Source organism: Mycteria americana, chromosome 15 (assembly GCF_035582795.1).
Source record: "Mycteria americana isolate JAX WOST 10 ecotype Jacksonville Zoo and Gardens chromosome 15, USCA_MyAme_1.0, whole genome shotgun sequence".
Classification (NCBI taxonomy): Eukaryota; Metazoa; Chordata; class Aves; order Ciconiiformes; family Ciconiidae; genus Mycteria; species Mycteria americana.
The window spans coordinates 4,903,112-4,922,534 of NC_134379.1; the positions used below are offsets into that span (position 1 = coordinate 4,903,112).

At 36.6% G+C, this 19,423-nt stretch overlaps 1 protein-coding gene across 1 annotated transcript; it reads right to left on the minus strand.

Moving 5' to 3' along the window:
* Window positions 1-1,521: 1,521 nt before the first annotated feature.
* Window positions 1,522-17,963, minus strand: TRPV3 (transient receptor potential cation channel subfamily V member 3). Its single transcript, XM_075517792.1, has 17 exons — window positions 17,845-17,963; window positions 14,440-14,544; window positions 12,698-12,784; window positions 11,794-11,951; window positions 10,933-11,109; window positions 10,586-10,726; window positions 9,852-10,132; window positions 8,918-9,094; window positions 7,967-8,125; window positions 7,397-7,498; window positions 6,751-6,824; window positions 5,622-5,787; window positions 5,033-5,099; window positions 4,383-4,654; window positions 3,432-3,544; window positions 2,697-2,767; window positions 1,522-1,778 (listed from the first exon to the last, which is right to left on the minus strand). Exons 1-17 carry the CDS (start codon window positions 17,961-17,963, stop codon window positions 1,684-1,686), a joined length of 2,364 nt encoding a protein of 787 aa, XP_075373907.1. The 3' UTR covers window positions 1,522-1,683.
* Between the last annotated feature and the right edge of the window lie 1,460 nt (window positions 17,964-19,423).

Consider the following 19,423-nt stretch of genomic DNA (forward strand, 5'->3'; position numbering starts at 1 on the left):
GGTATTTTTTTTTTTTGTACAAAAACTGGCACTCAAAAGAATCCAAAGGGAACTGCATAGTCCTAAGGCAATATTCTTTGTTGGCAGTTTAATGCAAGATTAACTAGCAAAGATGAACGATTCCAAGACCACATGAATTTTTTTATCTCATACTCACATATCTTAAGAAGGCCAAACAATGCTCATATTACGTTGGTCTATTGATACACATACACGTCCTTCCCCTCAAATTCCTATGCCCTGTGAAAACGTAACTGAATTGAAGATTTCAATTTGATCCCATCCATCCAGGCCATACATGGTAGGAAACACAGGATACAGCATCTATAGAAGACCGGTTGGGTAGCGACAACCATGTTCACCATCCCTGCAAATAGCTTTGCACTATCCTTTCCGCTGGAGAGTTCCCTCACGCTCTCTTCTGTGTTAAGAAAGTCTTTTGGATCATTTTGCCCACAGCAGGCTTAGCTGTAAGAATCCAATGCAATTCATATTATCATCCAAACACAGAATTCACCTGAGTCTTTCCTAAATAGCACCTTTAAAACAGGCACCAAATTAATATATATGATGAAAACCCGTGACACTGAAGACACATAACGTATTAATTGAAATTTAAAAGTACATAGAACAAATATTTCTTTTTATACATACACACATAAAATAGAAAACTAAAAATATAATTCATAGTACTAGGTCATCACAGGTAGTGAAATAAAAAGTGCTACAGAAATGCATTACGTAGTCCTCTGAATAAAAACAACCCCCAACTTGAAAAGTCTGCAATTGCATTGCATTTAACTTATTTTGTTAATTTTCAGAAGAAATACTGACTTCTTATTTTCCCGATGTGGTTGAATACAGAAATTAATTTACTTTTAAACTCAAAGAACTTCTGACGTGGTAACTTTTTTTTTTTTATGCAACAAGATGCAACAGCATGGAAAAGCTGAGTAGGAAAAGTGAAGCCCTTGTGACTGGAACAAACGCGGAAATATTCTCCATCATGCATTATGTTTCTGCCCTCTTATTTTATGGGAAGGCACATATACATAGTAATAAATAAAAAGCAGTAAACGCTACATTATACTCTAGGGATTACATACAGGAAAACAGATCAGGCAAAGCTAAGGAGACCTGAAGAGGCTTTCTCCAACTTGCGGGATCAAGCCTTCAATAACACTGACAGTCAATACTAAAGCTTCAAATGTATCCAGAACATTGTTATTTCAAAATAACATACTTCATTTAGTAGTCTTCAGAATTGAAATGCCTTTCTTTTCTCCATGACAAGAACTTTTTTCAGTGTACAAAATGTTTGGCATGAGTTAGAAATTCCAAAAGACAGCGGATTGGGATCACAATGATCTTAATTTTCCACAAAAGGAAGAAATATCTCACATTTGACCTTCTTTATCCAGTAAAAAGTTTAGAACCAAGTTTGAGTAGCGTCACGCAAACTTGGACAGCAACGGTTTTCAAGAGGCTCAAAATTGAACCAGTGAAATAGTCCATTTTATTTTAGCTTAGCTGCCCTGATTAAATGGGTTGAAGTCATCAGACCATGTCACTGAAAGTCTGTGTTCCAGCTGGTTACAGCTGTCCAAAATATCAACAAAGCTTTCAGCATCCACTGCTGATGCTTTTAGCCTTCAGAACGACCGCATATCAAATACAGCACAACTAAACAGAAGTTTCAGGCAAATCATCCATTTCTTCAAACGTATTCAGGGTGTTTTTGCTATTAGTTCTTGAATTATCTTGAATTTTGCTTGGATCTGCAAAAAAATGCATTATAAACAAAACAGGATATGGTAGAAACTGTATATGCAAGACCAAATTTTTGCACGTCTATTTTTGTTTAAAAAACCACGCATTTATCTAAACAGCAAGTTGTCAGTTTGCTACCATATCTTATGCAGAAATTTTTCTGTCTGCCCCTTTTCATTATTGCTGAGATCATTCTACTAAGCAATATAAATGCTAATTGACTCAAGAACAAACTTCAGAACAAGTCTCCCAGATCCTCATATGCCCTTATCGTAAACTCTGACGCCTGCTGCCAGAGGGACATCTGACACCTCAGAGTTAGGTCATTTCTCTATTACACTTCCAACACTGTCAGCAGATGGGTATCTTAAATTTCCTGGTCAACATTCATGAGGGGCATTTTGTCATCCAATATATATCGCAAAACATAAACATGAATGTTCTAGGGTTAAAAACAGCAGACTATAGTATTGTCAGGTAGAATCAGTCCAATTTCTTGCCAAATTTTGCAGTCCTGTATGTAACTATTTAAGGACTAAATGCACTTTATGACAACTTTTTAAAAATAATATTTTCTGTCTATTAAAAAGTTTTCTGGCCTTACACCATTCAAATGCCATAAGAGAATACAAAACTTAGATCAAGCATAACTGCTTAGAGAAAAATAAAGAAAAGGTAAAACCACCATGTTTTGGTGCCAAGGTGTAAATAATGAGAGTTTGTAACCAACCCTCTCTCCAAATCTTTAAAAAAAAAAAAAATTTAACACCCCTGCCATATTAGCCATGAGTATCCCTAGCAGTAAAGTGGGGTTGAATATCTAGATTATTAGAGTTTATATTTTTAAAGGTATAAAACTATATCAAAGCATTTCTAAGGAAAAAAAAAAGATTTCACAAATATGGTGGTGTAAAATTCTGTAGTACCTGTTGGCCCTGGATCTTCATTAATAAATGAAACATGCGTTTTCCACTCGGTCCATTTCACTTCATTAATCCTGTTTATATTGTATACAAGTTGTGTTATTAGCATGCATTATCTCCCAGCTACATAGCTGCACTTCCCCTTTTACTTCTTTATTCCTTCTTGGGATTGTCATACTTCACCATCAACACCTGCTTTGCTCGTACTAAAAGGCTGAACATCTTTTGCAGTGTTATGTACTATATGAAGATGAGAATAATACTAAGACTACTTTATAATTTCACACATTATGAGTATGGTCTTGAACATTATGAGTACGGTCTTGAAACTCACCTTAAATATTTAAGTATTTTTCATAAAACAGCATAGTAATATTTTCTTTAATATGGTAATCATCAATTAGCCATCAATTTAAATATAATTACTTTTAAGCAAACATTCAAAGGAGATTATGACAAAGTACATTTACTGGAAGCAGACCTGACACTCGTACATTAAAAACATATGAAGTTGAAAATCTGTTTTCTTACCAAAAAATTGTCTACATAAAAAAAAACCTATGCATTTTCCCTTTTTTTAAACAATTGGTTACAATTGAAAAAAACAAATTGGATTTTTGTATGCTTAATATAATTTGTAGAGATGTAGAAATATTTTAAAGAGGCTTTTGAGGAAAAATAACCTTGAAGAAACACACAGAGCAGAATTGAGAGCACAGTATTCTAGCTTTGCTTTACCTTAAACACACCCTGGTGTCATTTTCAGCCACTTTACACCGTTCTCCCAGTTGGAATTTTTTCCTCAGACGTTTTGGTAAGAATTTTTCAAATTCCAAAATAGTTCTGGCTCTCTATTAACAATAAATAGTAACACGAGTATGGTTAACCATATTCAAAATTGTCTGATTTCACAGCATATACAGTTTGCAGGCTCTATGTTTCATTAAAACATCTTGCCTCTGTCCACCATCCATAACCAACACTGATTCCAACAATAGTAAATAATATGGCATACCACTTATTATTTGGCATATGCAAATAGGGAGGACACAGCTTTCTCTAGTTAGCCCCACCGCAGAAGGCATACTCTGAGAAGAATCAAGAAATCTCGCTCTAGACTCCGTGTTTAGGGTTTAGTGCTAACACACCTTCATGCAACACCCTGCCACAGGGATATATATAACCTGTAGCAGGATGCTGCCCACCACAGAAAGCAACTCCAATCCTAATTATGACTATGTTGCCGATGACAGCTTGGGACTCAGAGCTGTCTAGCCTTGGTAAAAAGACCAGGCTTGGCTAAGGTATGAGAAATTGGAATGAACTCATGCATTGCTCAAACTCAAGGGATGGAATAGCAGAGCATGCTGTGTTACAGGTTTCTGGGCAGATAATGAAACACACCTTCCTCCTGACATATCAAGGAGAATGCAAGTCATAAAGGTATGTGACAGTGCATGAAAATCTGAGCCATAAGATTACCTTTAGGATAGTTGTTAATTCTGAAGTTATTACAATACCCTAATACTAAAATTACTTATTTCCATTATTTGTACAATATACAAATGAGGATTATCATTGTTCATACTTAACCCCTTCTGTCAGCATGAGAAGTTACCACAGGTACAGCTCAAAAGACTTTAGCCAATGCATCTATACTTCACTAAGCAAACTAACTCACAAACCAACCTGGAGTTTCCAGATGTGCTCACTCTCTTTAGAAATATCTTCCACTGTTTCTCCCATTAATGCAATCAGCATGTTCAAGAGAAGAACAAAAGTCAACACAACATAAGTTATGAGGAGCAGAAGAAATAGCACAGGATACTTCGAATTTTGCTGGATCTCCAGATCACCCAGTCCTAGGGTGAGCTTAAAAAGATCCATCAGAACAGGTCCCAGACTGCTGTTGGAATGGCATTCACTGCCATCTTGGCAAGTTTCAATCAGTGCAGCAAGAGCTGAGAAGAAAGCACGAGAAAATTTTAATCACAATAATGCTTTATGTATACATGGCATTTTATCCTAAAGAATTAAAAATGCACTGCTTAATAAAGAGCTAGAGCTGCCCAGCATCATATACAGCAGCAGCCAGATGACAGATTACCAGGAAGCAGAAAGAGCCCACGTCCAAATGAAATTGCAGGCAATTGAGCAAGAGCCAAATTACTTAATCTGTTCAGATAGCCTCTAGACAGTTTAAATCTCTAAATTTGGCTTTTTAATATCCAGAAGAAACCCAACATGAGATCTCATCATGACAATAGGGTTGTTCTTCATAATAATGCTAAAATTTTTACTCACACAGAGCATCAGTGCTTTTCTCCAGTAATATTTACCTACGCCAAATCCCAGCAAAAACACGATATAGACAACTAAAAATTTTATCACATCTTGCAGGATGACCTAAAAATTAAATTAAATAGTTATCAGAAATGACAATTGAGAACTAGTTTTATGCTTATGAATTCTGCAGGGATACAGGTGTGGTACACACCAAAGTGTCAGATTGCTTTCATTAAGCAAACTGGTTGTAGTCTCAGTGAGAAACCCAGAGAAGATTTAGGTCTGATTTTTTATCTCATGACTGAGAGCCTGGTGTGTTGTGTACTTCCAAGAGTGACTAACTCTGTACAATATAGGCATTACAGCATATGATGCAATTAAATAGCAGAACTACATTAGCTGAAAAAACACAAGTTACTTACATATTTAATATAATAAAATGTTAATTTTAAGATATATACTAGTTTCTGACATTGAAGTTATATAGTGTATTCTGCCGAAATAATACGTATAAACTGAAAATAAGACATTTCAGTATGAACTATAAAATACGTCTAAATTGCTGAATATACTTGATTGGGATTGTATCATAAAAAGCAAGCATCATAACAAGGCAGGTAAAACAAAAGAAAACACACTTGCCTTTTGAATCATAACACTGTAAATGCCCATGGACTGGAAACCTCTGGTGAAATAGAGCATATTAGCCCATCCTAGGGCCATTGCCAAAACAAGACACACGAGGTGTTCTTTGTAGGAAAACAAGTACAAAAAGACAGAGAAGATCACAAGCAAAGCTTGTATAAAACTGTTAAAAAACAAACACATGTATGTAAAAGGGAAATTACTAGCACAAAACCAACAACATAATGGAAAAGTAAGAAAACAAGACTTTTTTGCTTCTTATGCTTCAATTCTAATTTCATACTGCATTCTATTCTCCCCTATGAACATTACCATTATAGTTTAACAATAAAATAGATGAGTACAGGTAGTATAAGTATATTAACAACTTAGGATTATATTTATTAAAGCTTATTTTAAGTGACCTATTCTCCCCAAAATAGCTGGTCAATGCAGATTTTGCTAAGACATTAAGAATTCTTAATAGTATCTTTGAAGCCATTTAATTCAAGCTTTAGCTTAATGAATTGTTAGAATCATTACAGATTTTCCACGAACAAGGAAGACACTAGTAGGTGTGATGTGCTGTGATAGGATGTAGGTCAGATTCACAGCAGTACAAGATTGATATCACTGTGGTTGTAGGAGGAGGAAGAAAGGTAGAGTTAAGCCACCTCTCTTTTTATTGATCCTACAATCATATGCTAGAAATGAGAGGAAATTGTCTGTGCTTTATCTAGGCCAGCTGGTGGGATACTCCCATCAGCCAGCTGAACCAGCTTTATGCTATTTTTCCTTCCTGAAGGAGCAGAGAAGACTGTGAAACTATATCTGGTTTATTAACCAGGTTTCTTAAACACATTTCTCTATATACAGCTCTAAAGAGATACAGCATCAGGAGAAGCTAAAGACAGTACTGTACTTTGAAAAAAATCCAGTCCGTACTCATCAACCCCCAGTATTGTTACCGACCCGTGCAACCATTAGTGTGTGTTACAGAAAAGCTGCATGTAAGATTACGTCCATCCCTCTAAAAACTGATAATCTAGAGAAAAAGTGAGCATATGCTACATGAGTATGTTCTCTGCAACCATCAGATAGATAGACATTTTATATATAGTGTAAAATATATGCACGACAGACTTACAATGCAAAGTGGAACCACGCATCAGAGAGAATTGACTGCAGGTCTGAGGGCCTAAGCAGAAAGATGGCTACACTCTATGTAGACAGATATATAAAATACAGAAATGGCAGTAAGAGAAAGCAGGCCTCAAAACTGATTTTTCAAAATAATTTAATTGAAGTTGGTCTTCTAAAAAAAAAAAAGTCTACTGATAAGACATAACTTCTAGAATTAAAAATCTTTTTATAGGGCTGTAACTTCAAAGTTTAAATTAATGTCATCCTTGGCATAATTTAACAGTTAGTTACTGTTTTTAATTACTTATAGTATATGGTAAAAATTATACCCTGTTTTTCTCCCCGTTACAAGTTCTAATTCAACGGTGTCCTTAAAACCAGTAATTTGACAACATCGATGTTATACAAATATAAAATATCTGTCCTGAGAATTTGAAAGGAAAAACCCCTCATATTTGCCTCACAGAGCAATACAGTTGTATTCAAATATATATTCCTGGTCACTCTGAATAAGTGATGTATTATGCCAAAGACTTTTAGACATTATAAACATATTCCAAACATATTTCCAAGATCATCATCAATGTATTCATAAATCTAGATAAGTTCTTTACCTATTTTGTTATGTATTTGTTATTAAAAAGTCTTACCTCTTTTATGGCTAAAAATATTGCTCCTAACATAACCATCACCTGTCCCGATAACTGCAGCCATCCCACACCACGTGTTAGAGCTAGTGGATAAGGTGGAGCCTGTAAGACAGGTCCAAAATTAAAGACTGAGTTCCATACCTGAAGGGTAAAAGGCAAAGTAACAGGAAGTGTCATGTATGTAACTCTCTGGGTACCCAATTTCTTCCCTTTCACTGAGAGCTTTCTCCACGGTGGATTTACACAATCGGCCCCCTAACATGTATATCTGAAATGCCAGAAGTTTCTTTCTTAAAAGAAAAACAAAAAAACCTCCCCACACTTTTAGAAGTTTAACTACCTGTCTTTGTATGATGTATTTGTATTTTGGGGCACGTTCACAAAATGCAAATCTTCTCTATTACTGCTGCGCTTCCTTCCAGGTACAAAGGCCTCATGTGGGAGAACCTGGTCTCACTACAGCCAGATATTCTGATATCCGGTTTTGGTTTAGCATTTTAAATACAATTCAGGAAATACTATTGCATTTTAAAGCAGTAAAATTTGCTGTGATTAAGTTGCTGTACTCACTTCATTTTCATTAGGCCTGTGATAGGAAACTAACGTTAGTGTTACATTGTATAGGAAATAAAAACAACATGACATAAAAAACATGTGTCTTGCAAACTTCTTCCATTTCATTCGCAGGAGTGAATTCAGAGGCTCCAAAGTCAGCATTTCGTGACGATTCTGTAGGAAAAAAAACAATTAAGATTTGAACTTGCCACCTATAAGGAAACAGATCATTTCAGGCATGCATTTTCTGTATTTCATTCAGTATCTGTCCTTGCTGATCTAGAAACACATCTATGCTCAGACCCTACCACATCATCTATGTCAGGCCGTAGCCTGACAAGATACAATGGGACAACTCCATCTCAAGCTGGGATAACCTGCCATACTCTGGTAAATTATCATTTAGCTAAAATTGCAATGTGAACTTCTGGTCTTGCTTCCTACAGAAGTTTTATGGGAGTATTTGAATTTAGCAAATGTAAAATTCTGGCTTTGAAAAGCAACAGTCTGTGATAAGGTCCTTCCTAAATGCCTAAAATACATACCTGTTAAGTAGAGTTTATAACTTCCGGCAGAGTATTCTTGTAAAGTATTTCTGTTTGCTTGCCCTGTTCTCATGTACTATCTTAGGCAGCTGGTAGTGGCCCCTCCATGGAGACAAGACACTAGCTTTGGTCTCACCAGCTGGGCCATATTTATGTTCCTATGCAAGGCAAATTAACACTTCAAATGTAGCAAAAACAGTCCCAGAATGCCTAGCCAGTGTTTCAGGAGCTGAATGCATATTCACTGGCGGTTGACAATCTACAGAGGTATAAAATTCATCCTTCTCCTGATACAAAACTGAGAACCAAAAATTACTGTTTACTGTTTTACAAGTAATTCAGTCAAATGTATAGGCTAACACATCTGAAATTAGTGTACTGCTAGAAAAAAAAATAGATATATTCGAAACAGATAACTTACACCAATATTTGTATTATAGACAATAATTTCCAATACTGAATTGTCTGCGGTGGTATCTAGTTCTGTCAGATCATAAAGAGAAGATTGAACAGGACCATAAGCCCAGTCTGTGAATTTTCTTGACAGGCTCCTGTTAGGCTTATCTCTTATCTCTCTGCTCAGGATGTATTTCAGAATCTAAAACATTAACAGAATCATTTGTAAACAGATGAGTTCTTCATGGGAAAGGAAAAAGCACACACACACACTTGCCAAAACCCCTACCTTTTAACTATCACTACGTTTTAACTATAACTTTTCTACAGTAGTGCAATTCAATGTATTAGTAGTTCTGTTATTCAGTAAGCGGCGTTAGAGATGACAGACCTCTGGGAAATAAATCTAGTATTTTTAATGCCTCCGGATTTTCTGTCAGAGACATTCTTCTAAAGGATGAAAGCACAATTTTCCATGCGTTCACATTTATATCTTCCTTTAACTTAATTACTTTCTAAATTATCCCATTGTCAATTCTTTACCACAACACAGTTGATTTATGAAAGCCAAATTCTACAGCAGCATAACAGAGCAGTTCTAGTGAGTTTTCTGAAATTATTCAAAGACTGTATATTGTATAAGTGTAGTATTGTAATAAATGCAGAATTTCTGAGTTTCTGTGCAACAGAAGGGTTTGCAAGGCTGTTTTTAAACAGCCTGTGTATTTTGTACAGAAAGGGGTTGTTAGAGGGAAACCTTGAAGAGTGGAAGCATCATTGCAATAGAAACATTTGCTTGTATTTTGAACAAAATTAGCTCACCAGATACTACTGATACATAGTACAGCATAACCAGCATGGAAAACTACATGTCAGAGCACTAACGTCCGAGTACATAGTTGGCCTTAACTCTTTCTCCACACTTAATTTCTCTTAGATGCTACTGAAATAATACCCACCTCTAATTTCCCAGTTTTTGCAGCTAATTGTAGTGGTGTCAAACCCTCCTTATTCTTTGTTGTTTCCAAATTTCTGTCCTTACTTTTCAACAAAATCATATCATACATTCTGATTACAAAGTCATTCTGGGTTTTAAGGTCCTCTGCTACAGTAACTAATGCATGGAGGATATTGTTTCCTCTGGAATCCTGAGAAGTAATATTAGTCCTGGTATTGTCCATTAACAGTTGAATTATGTCTGGTTGATTGGTACATGCAGCTAACGCCAGTGCAGTTTCACCTACAAAATTATAAAATGTAACATGTTCATGTTTTATTACAAGCATTCAAATCATATTATAAAAAAGTGACTGTCTTAAGCATCTTAATATATGAAAGCACATTTACATATTGATTGTATTGAATTTAGCTCTTGTTTTATAAAAGCTTAATTCGCATGAAAACATTATTTGGAGAAAATCTTCAAAATCAAATTTGTTACATTTTATTTGCCATTCAGCATTTACAATTTTTTTTGTAAGTGTTTTACAATTATTTCTGAGGGTTTATAATACATTGCACTCTGGCAAGTTACTTTTACAAAAGGTACTATGCCATTTTTATCTCTTGTGATGAGAGTTTCCCAATCTAGGTTTAGCTACAGTAATGATTCACACTTGCCTGTCTTCCACACTGTCTTAATTGTTTGGGTATTCCTTCCTAACTTTTCCAGAGAGATTGCATTTCCACTTACCAAAATAAAAGCCTTCATGCTTATGTTTGGGATTAAAGAAAATACCCTGGGCATGAGCATTGACATCAGCTCCTTTTTCTATAAGGCTCTGAGTTATTTCATATTGTCTTCTTTCAATGGCAATATTTAGAGCTGTCTGGCCTGAAACAACAGATGCAGGTATTTAGCGTTGAATCTCTTAAGCACTTTATGAAACATTAATGATGTTTCACAATGGATAGCACCAGTGACAGTGAATAAAAGTTGTTTTAGGAATTTAAACCATCATTAGAATGTCTGAAGAAAACATTACTTTTATGGATGGTATATTTAACTATATACCTGAAATTGGTATCAGATGGCAATACCTTTATATGCCTCTTCTGTGTATGCTGCATTGATAAACCTCTCCAAAATACCATTTTCTTCTGCAAAGGATAGTAGCGTATTCACTATCTCATTTGTGTTTTGGTTGATGTTCAGCAGAGCTTTCATCAGACAGGTTTTGCCAGTATCTGAAGCTGTGAATTTTTTCATCAGATAATCTACAAGAGTCAATTTTGAGATTAGATCATAATTATTTATTCACGTGGATGGAAAATAATTCTAATCTTTTGTTTATTGGGGAGGAACCTTAGGGATATATATGAACATAAATTGTTTGCCAAACAATTACTCCATCCTATTCACTTGGTATTTGAGCTATGTATATTTGGCGAGACGATGCATTCAGAGACGTGGTACTAATTAATAAGGTAGCCAATGCACTCGGTTTCTCTTTGGGACATCCCACTGCCATGGTAACTCCAGACAGACCCAGAACCCTTTCCTAACTTCTCTGCCTGTTCTACCATGCTGCACACATCACAAGTCCTGCCTATACTGCAATTTGACTGCAGTTTGAAGAGAGACATCAGCCTTGAGTCTCATGCTGTAGAAGGCTAGCTTCAGTATGGCTATGGGAACACAGTGCAGCTAGACCCTCCCCGTGTATCATAAGTAGGAGACAAACACCCTCCAGTGTTGTCTCGGAGGCAGCAAGGAGGTGGCTGATTGAATGCCTGAAGCTTTCATTTAGAAATAGGAAGTGTGACATACATTACATTGCAAGCAAGTGACTGCAAATTCACAGGCAAGTAGCTGTTGCACAGAGATACTTCCCAGTTTTAGGCTACACATATGCTGCCAGAAGAGCTAACAATCTTCCTTCAGGTAACACCACAGCTTACCTGGCACAGTCATGTTTGTACACGCGTTTGATCGTTCCTTCAGCTCTGCGAGCAGACATTGCAATTCTTCTATATTCCCCTCAGATACTGCCCGAAATATGTATTTTTTCAACTTCTTCCGAGCACTGGTCTGCTCAGGTCCTTGTGATATGTTAGCACTAAATTATAAGAAATAATAATGAAATCACTGATTCAATGTACTGTGTTTTATTTTCTACATAAAAGGAAAAAAAAATACATTTACTTGCCCCAGACTACATATGCTTGCCCTGCTTCCATATATATCTTGGCATGGATCTCAAAATATTTCTGCAGATTGCTTATTTGCAGGTAAGTGGCTATTGATAGGGTTTTTATAATAAAAATGTATATTTTCTAAGTGATTTTTGTTTTGCATTTTTTCCCAGTTTATTCATTCTTCTAAAACAAAGGCTAAGAATACTTCTCTGATCTATCCACAACTTGCTGACTTCAGTACCTGAAGTTCCCTGATGCTGCACTCCAGCTGCACCCATCCCAGTCAGAGAAGATGATCATTTTTAACCTCACATCTTCTTACACAGCTTTCCTGATCATACATTATTCTGGAATAAGAATGATTTAATATTTTCCCCTCAATCAGAAATACTCCTAGCTCATGCCTAGTTGTGCATGGTGTTTAGGTCCTGTGTTGTCATCTAGGAAACAGACATTATACATGAAGAATCCTCACACTAAATATGAGATTTGAGAAAAGCAGAGGTTAGAGTTTTTTATTTCAGGATCTAATCATTGAAGAATCAGAAATGCATGCACACATATGAACTTATTTCTAAAACACAGCAGGCAAAGTAAGTAATATCTACCCTATCATAGACTCAATCCATTGAAAATGTACTAAGAAATACTTCATGTCTCCACTCACCAACAACTGTCTACATTAGGGCTATATTCAGTCGCATCATCCTGAAGAGACTGTGGGGAATCCATATCTTCCCCATTTCCAGATGCACTATAGAAAACAGAAAAACATAAGTGCTAAGTCAGGAAGATACTGGAAGACATTTTAGCAAATTGCATGAAGAATCAGTCAATACTAGGAAGCAGTATCTACAGCAGAGCTGAAATTAGTCTAATTGACACTATGCTTTTTAATTCTATCATTTTATTTCCCCCATTAATTTTAAAGTAAATGGTAAAAATGAAGAGACCCACAGGATTTTATTATTTTTTAAAAATCATTAGGAAAGCAACCTGGTTTGTGCTTTACTATGTTATTTCATTACAGATCCTGAAACTGTGGGAAGTTTTATTTATTTATTTATATATTTATTTATGTTCACTGCTCTTTATGCATCATCCTGAATGCTTGAAGCTTACATTCTTCCTTTTCACATCCTTAATTTGTCATCTGCCACAAAACAAGTGCTAAATCAGTAACCGTACATGGGTTGGAAGCACACAATGAAAGTGATTTACCTAAAGATTTACTACACAGTACACTGCAGGCAGCTCAAGAGCATTTTGCAGCTGACTTGAATGGAAGCTTCAGCTAAAAGAAATTGAGGACTGGGCCCTAAATACCTATTTAGGTAATCAATTTAAAGGATTTAAATGGCATTGGTATTCTGTAATTGCTGTACATCATTTCCAGACATTCCTAAAAGCAGAACTGACTTAAGAATTAATTTATTATAATTTTTCTTACTTGTATTTTTGTTTTCTGTAAGGTTCAGATTTGATGAACTACCTCAGGTTAATAACTTAGGGAGCCTGAACTATTAGTTATTGACAACAGGGATGTATGAACAGTAATGCAAGGATTCAACATTTCTCTGCAGATATTCCCTTCCCTTTGAAATAAAGCTGGTAGCTCAGAGTCCATTCTTATTCAGTCCATCACTTCTCTGCAGAAAACTGTGAGGAATCTGGTGACAAAGCGTATGTGTGTCTTGTGCAGGTCTGTCCCTGAATGAGGGGGAGAAATTTGGATGCCTCTCCTCTGAAACCAAAATAAGACTGTCAGCTAATTCCAAAAAGCTGACCAGACATCCATCAGACACAAAAACATTTGGCCATTCTGGGCTTATGCTAGATTTGATGCATATTTCCCTTATTCATAATTATTGGCTGTTAGTACCCCACAAATTTTTAAAAAATTAAGTGCATTCTTCCCAGCCATAATTTTTCTCTATTCATTCAGCATAAATGGCTGCCTTTAAATATTTCAGACTCGGCATCTTCATGTTGTTTGATTGTTAATGAGCAATAGAGGGAGGATGTCAGCACACAGCTGGGAATAGGGTTTGCTAAATTAAACTGTGGTCTTCACACAGTAGAAAATACACAAATGGGCGTGTGGAGTTTGTCCTAACGTATCATAAATAAGAAGCTAAGATAAAAAAAAAAAAAGGACAGTACTGATTTTAAATTTATTCAAATCTGAGGCCTGTTTTATTCAGCGTAAATGACAGCAGTAGATAAACTCAAAGATAAGTCATCTACAACAACTGACTTCCAATGGATTTTGGTCTTTGAAGTGACCAAAAGCTAAGAAAAGCCATGTGAAATTTTAGCTCTGAAGTCTAAGGAGAAATAAGGAGTAGCTGCTGAAAGAAAAATAGATATATTTGCAGTATGACTATTGCATATGCATCTATAACTTACCATGGACGAATATTTGAATCCATTGGTTTTGAAAACACAGGGGGAGACGTATTATTTGGAGTTGCACTGCTTTCAAAACCATCAATCTCCAGAAAAAAGTGTGAACTGTTGAACACAGTGCATTTACAAAACATTAGTAAAAAAAGCAAGCTCAACCATAAAATAAGCAAAGGACTGCACATGCATGCCTAGGACAAGGTTGACAGTTTATATTTTCTGGCATTATACCTAATATAGGACACTGGAACAGAGGCTTATCTACTTTCCCCTGGGGGCATCCCAACCTCCAACACTGTGCCCAGTACTTTCATGCTGGCAGATGGGCTAAAGATCTCGAGATATTTTTAGGGCACATGGCATCAGATCCTGACATGTCTAAGCAGCTACCCCAGCAGCCTAAAAACAGCCTTGCATCCAGCTTCTGTGCAAATAGCTAAATGCAACACCAGACATTTACCGAACAGCCATACACGTATGCATACACACACACATGCATATGCTTTTTAATCTACTGCATTCTAGTCCCTATTTCTCCAGCCAGGAGCCATCAGGATGGATCATTTCAAACTCATCAGTGATAATCATTAAGTCAGAAAGTTTGAAGGTAACATGTTAAATGACATCAGGCATTTCCACCATCCAGGACTGAATGTGTAATCTTGCCAGTCAGTGCATGACATTAACTATTTCTTTTCTAAGAAATGAAATTTGAAACAACACAGAAAAGGGAACATGAGAAGAATAGGAAGATTTAACACTTTGAAATCCTGCAGAGTCGAGAGGCAAAATCAAGGGCTTGGTATTACTAGATCTCATTAAAACATTGCTACATTTCACCAAAGACAGAGGAGTTTCAGTGGTGGATGTAGCGACTCCCACATGGCCTATTGTTCAGAAACTGTCTTACATTTCTAAAACGATCCAGTAGTCACCTGGAAGATGTTTCCAATTCACCTAATATTTATGGGTTAGACCATAGAATATTTATTCTTTCTTTTGACAGCATCTCCCCAAAGCATCCTGTTGAATTAAAGTACACATACTGATGCTAAAATGCAGTATATTATTAGGACACTACTGAACAACCTGTTGATATCTGCTAAAAATAGCATGATCTAATAGCCCTAGTTCATCTCATTTTCCAATGGCTTGGTAATACAAGTGTTAATTCCCCTTATGTGGTTGTTTAAACATATATGGCCTTTTAACATTTGAGATGTGCCTGTGAATGTATTCTAAGCAGGCAGCAAGTAAAATGCCACTTCTGGTTAGCAGGACAGTGTCCCTGAAGTTACTTAGGCAAGGGGTGCTTTTCAGAGTACAGGAAAAACTAGACAGAAACAGGACCGCTGCCATCATTTCTACCACACTGGTCACAGCTGCTGTCAATCACTGTTGTTTCACTGGGGTCTGGACTTGGCAGAGAGACTAAGGAGGAGTGTGAAAAACATCCTGCTTTTTTGCATTCCCTGACCATGATGTGCAGGAGCTGTCCCAACAGGCATACAGCTGTTGGAGGGCACAGTGAACCTCCAGAAAGGCAGAAGTGCCACACTCTAGGCTTTGCTGGACTGTATCACCTTCCCTTGGCTCAGCAGCAGTGTGTTCACGCTGAAGATTTTGGCATCCAATAGATATACAGCAGCTATGAAGTGGGCCTTGTTTTGGAGGCTGACATACCTGACCTATCCTGGCATGTGGGTTATCTGGGGATACCACAGGGGAAAAACAAACAAACAAACAAAAAACCAACCAAAAACCAAACCCAGAAGCCACCATGCAAGGCAGGTGGACGATTGCCAACAAATATCCAAGTGCTTACGTGGCCATGGTGCACACTCTCAGGACAACTGCCCACAAGCATAATCAGTCTCTGACAACATTGGCAGCACTCCTCCCAGCCTGCCTGTTGGTTTTCCTGTACTTAATTATATACTGTTAGTCCACCCAAATACCAGGACCTTCAAGAAGGGGAAGTCATTGTCTTTTCAGAAAGTGCATATTGCCAATACATTTTGTCAAGTGAGAAATGCCAGCCGTGGAGGTGCACTCGCTGCTTAGTGGCAGAGCAGAAGGAAGCATTTTGAAGCAACAGAATTACAGCAGCATAGAAACATATAATTAAGAGAACACGTTAAACCTCTGCATTAAAATTCACATGATCTTTGTTCCTTATATTACAGGAATGTTGTCGGCCACACCCTGAGCTCTTGGTTGAGGGGTGGGAAAAACCCCAGGGTTACTGTTACTGATATCACAGAACTTTGAGATATGAGCTTAAGTAATTGAGGGGCAGTGTTTGCCAGGATTTGTTATAACTACTCAATCTTCCATGGATTGCCCCTTCTTGAAATACTAGGTGTATTTTGAGCTGTTCAGACATCTCATCTCCCCCTTATGCAGGCAAACAGCTTCTCTTTTTGAATTTAATGACAGAAGGACAAATGGGCCACCCAGGCAGTGGGTCTCAAATAACTAATGACACCATTTCTGTGGAAAGCAATTCCTCTGATTATTAAGAATTATAAATGTCAGAACAGCCACAATTGCCTAGGCCTTCAGAGAATTTAAAAAATTGCCGTAATAGCTAGTAATTAGCCACAGAGTGAAAAGTTTATGAATGAAAATTCATCCTCACTCTACAATAACTTAGTTGACTTCAATAGCATAGTATCAGGGATGAATTACTGCTTATATTCCTCCATTCATATTAAATACAAAACCTTAATCCTTGTATTAATTCTCTACCATAAATTATGAATGAAAGTGAATATTTTATAAAATAAAATAATGAGGAAGTCTTGTTAATCAGAATAATGAAAAATAGAGTGAAATCAGGTTTCCGTTTGCGATGGGACTTTTCAAACCTCCTGCTCTCCCAGCCTTTATTTTTTATTCACCTCTGCGTCTCCATAATCTGTCACGTTCCCATGTGAGGTTGTTTGATATGCTCCCTCTTTTCAAGCCAGCATCTCTTACATAAAACCTGGTGCACCCTGCCACGTGATCTCTTTAAAAAGATCACTCTACCTTCTCCTATTGAAACACTGACCATCATTAGATCACATTTTTGTAAGCTTATACAGGTATATAGAGCGGATGCAGAAAGCCCAGCTGATATGAGACACAAACGTAAAAGACTGGTGCATGAGTCTGATGTCTCTAGGATAGGAGTTAAATATTTCTCCCATTAGGGTATACACGTCATATGTCTACCTAACCAGGATACTCTTCCACTTCCAAACAGCATAAGCATATGTCTTTTTGAAGGTACCTTATGTTCATCAGGTCTCTCTCATTTGTAGATGCAGCGTGAATAAAGATGTTAGTGATATTTCAGTGCAAATATCTACTAAAGGAGATAAAGCAGGGATTTTTAGTGTTTTAGACTAGCTACAGTCCTACCTTTTCTTTGTGGGAGTGCTTTCAGTCGGCTTTTTCTCTTGCTGGTTTGAAGGGGGCATACCAGACGGATTTGTTTTCTTGCCCATTAGTGGAATAATTTCGTTGTTATCTTTAATCATGTTTCTGCAGTAGATAGATTCACAGTTACTTAACTCCTGTTCATTTGAAGAAAGTATAGTGACCAAATTGCCTATTTACAGTCTCTTCACATGTAAGCACACAAATCTTGATATTTTTTTCAAAGTTTTTCATTTTTCATAAGCACATACACACCATTTTATGTGTCAAGGGTGGAGGGTTATATTCATGACTGATTAAATTACATTCTAAGAAAAGTGCCATTAAAAGTGACACCATAAATCCAGGAGAACCATAAATTCAAGCATGTGCCTAAATTAAACTGAAGGGAGTCTGTCAATCACAATGACAGTATATGCTATTTAGAGAAACAAAAAGAGCACAATGACTTTTGTAAGTAAGCCTTGAAGTTTGTGTATATTTACAGTTAATCTAAGTAGTCTGCTCTTATCCAAGATAACTTCAGAAAAGTGGTAAATTCCAGGAAGATCTGTGCAACAGATACAATGTGTGAAGAAAGGTTTCAGATGTAAAGGGTAGTGAACACAGAAAAAGCCCTGAAACTTTTCACTGCATTAGGATAGCAGAAGCAACAGACAGACTCTGAATACGATGCCCAGGCTGAGCTCAGCTAAACAAACAATCATACGGATAACATCAAGGACTTGTGTGCCCTGGTGACACTTCTCAACATTTCTTCAGGGAAAAAGAAAAAAAATCATGCCTCTACTGGATGGGAACAATCACCACCATATGACACAAAAGGATCTCAATGCACGTTATCTGCTTATAAACACCACAACATGAATTCTGTAAGTAATAATGAATAACTATCTTCCTATTTCTCAATATAATACTCAAGGACATAATTTTAAATCACCAAGGATAATTTGAAAGCAAGAAGGTGAATTTAGGATACTTTAAAATTGAATGAATGTAAAAGCAGTAAGGTTTACGAGGTCATGGACCAATTCCCAAGGAAATCAGGGGAGTGCCCTCCATACCCAAGGACAAATGATAAAAATCACTTGCCTGCAAGTTTGAGCAAAGTGAACTACACATTTTTCCCCTCCTACCTCCACTTTGCTTAATGTGACAAATGTACACACAAACTTTCTACTCCTGTCACAGTGTTGTCAATGTGCCTTAGCACTAGAATTTCTTCATTATGAGAATATCAAGATATTGTGAAGCATGTTTGAAAAGACATGACACCTGGTATGAGAGAGGAGACAGGCATATCGCATACATTGATATTTGAATGAAAATCTGTTAATGCATAAACAGCAAATGTTTAAGTACAGGAAATTTTCAATCCCAAGTACAAACAATTGAGAATTTACAAGGCCCAAACCCATGTAAGTGCAGCTGTAATTTCTTGTCACTTAATGAAATAAAGAAATCTGAAATACTGGAAAGTACTCTTTACCTTGAAAAGGTTGCCTTAAAAAACAGGCATCAAAATAAATTTTTATTGTGTTTTCTAGCATTGGTAGGCATG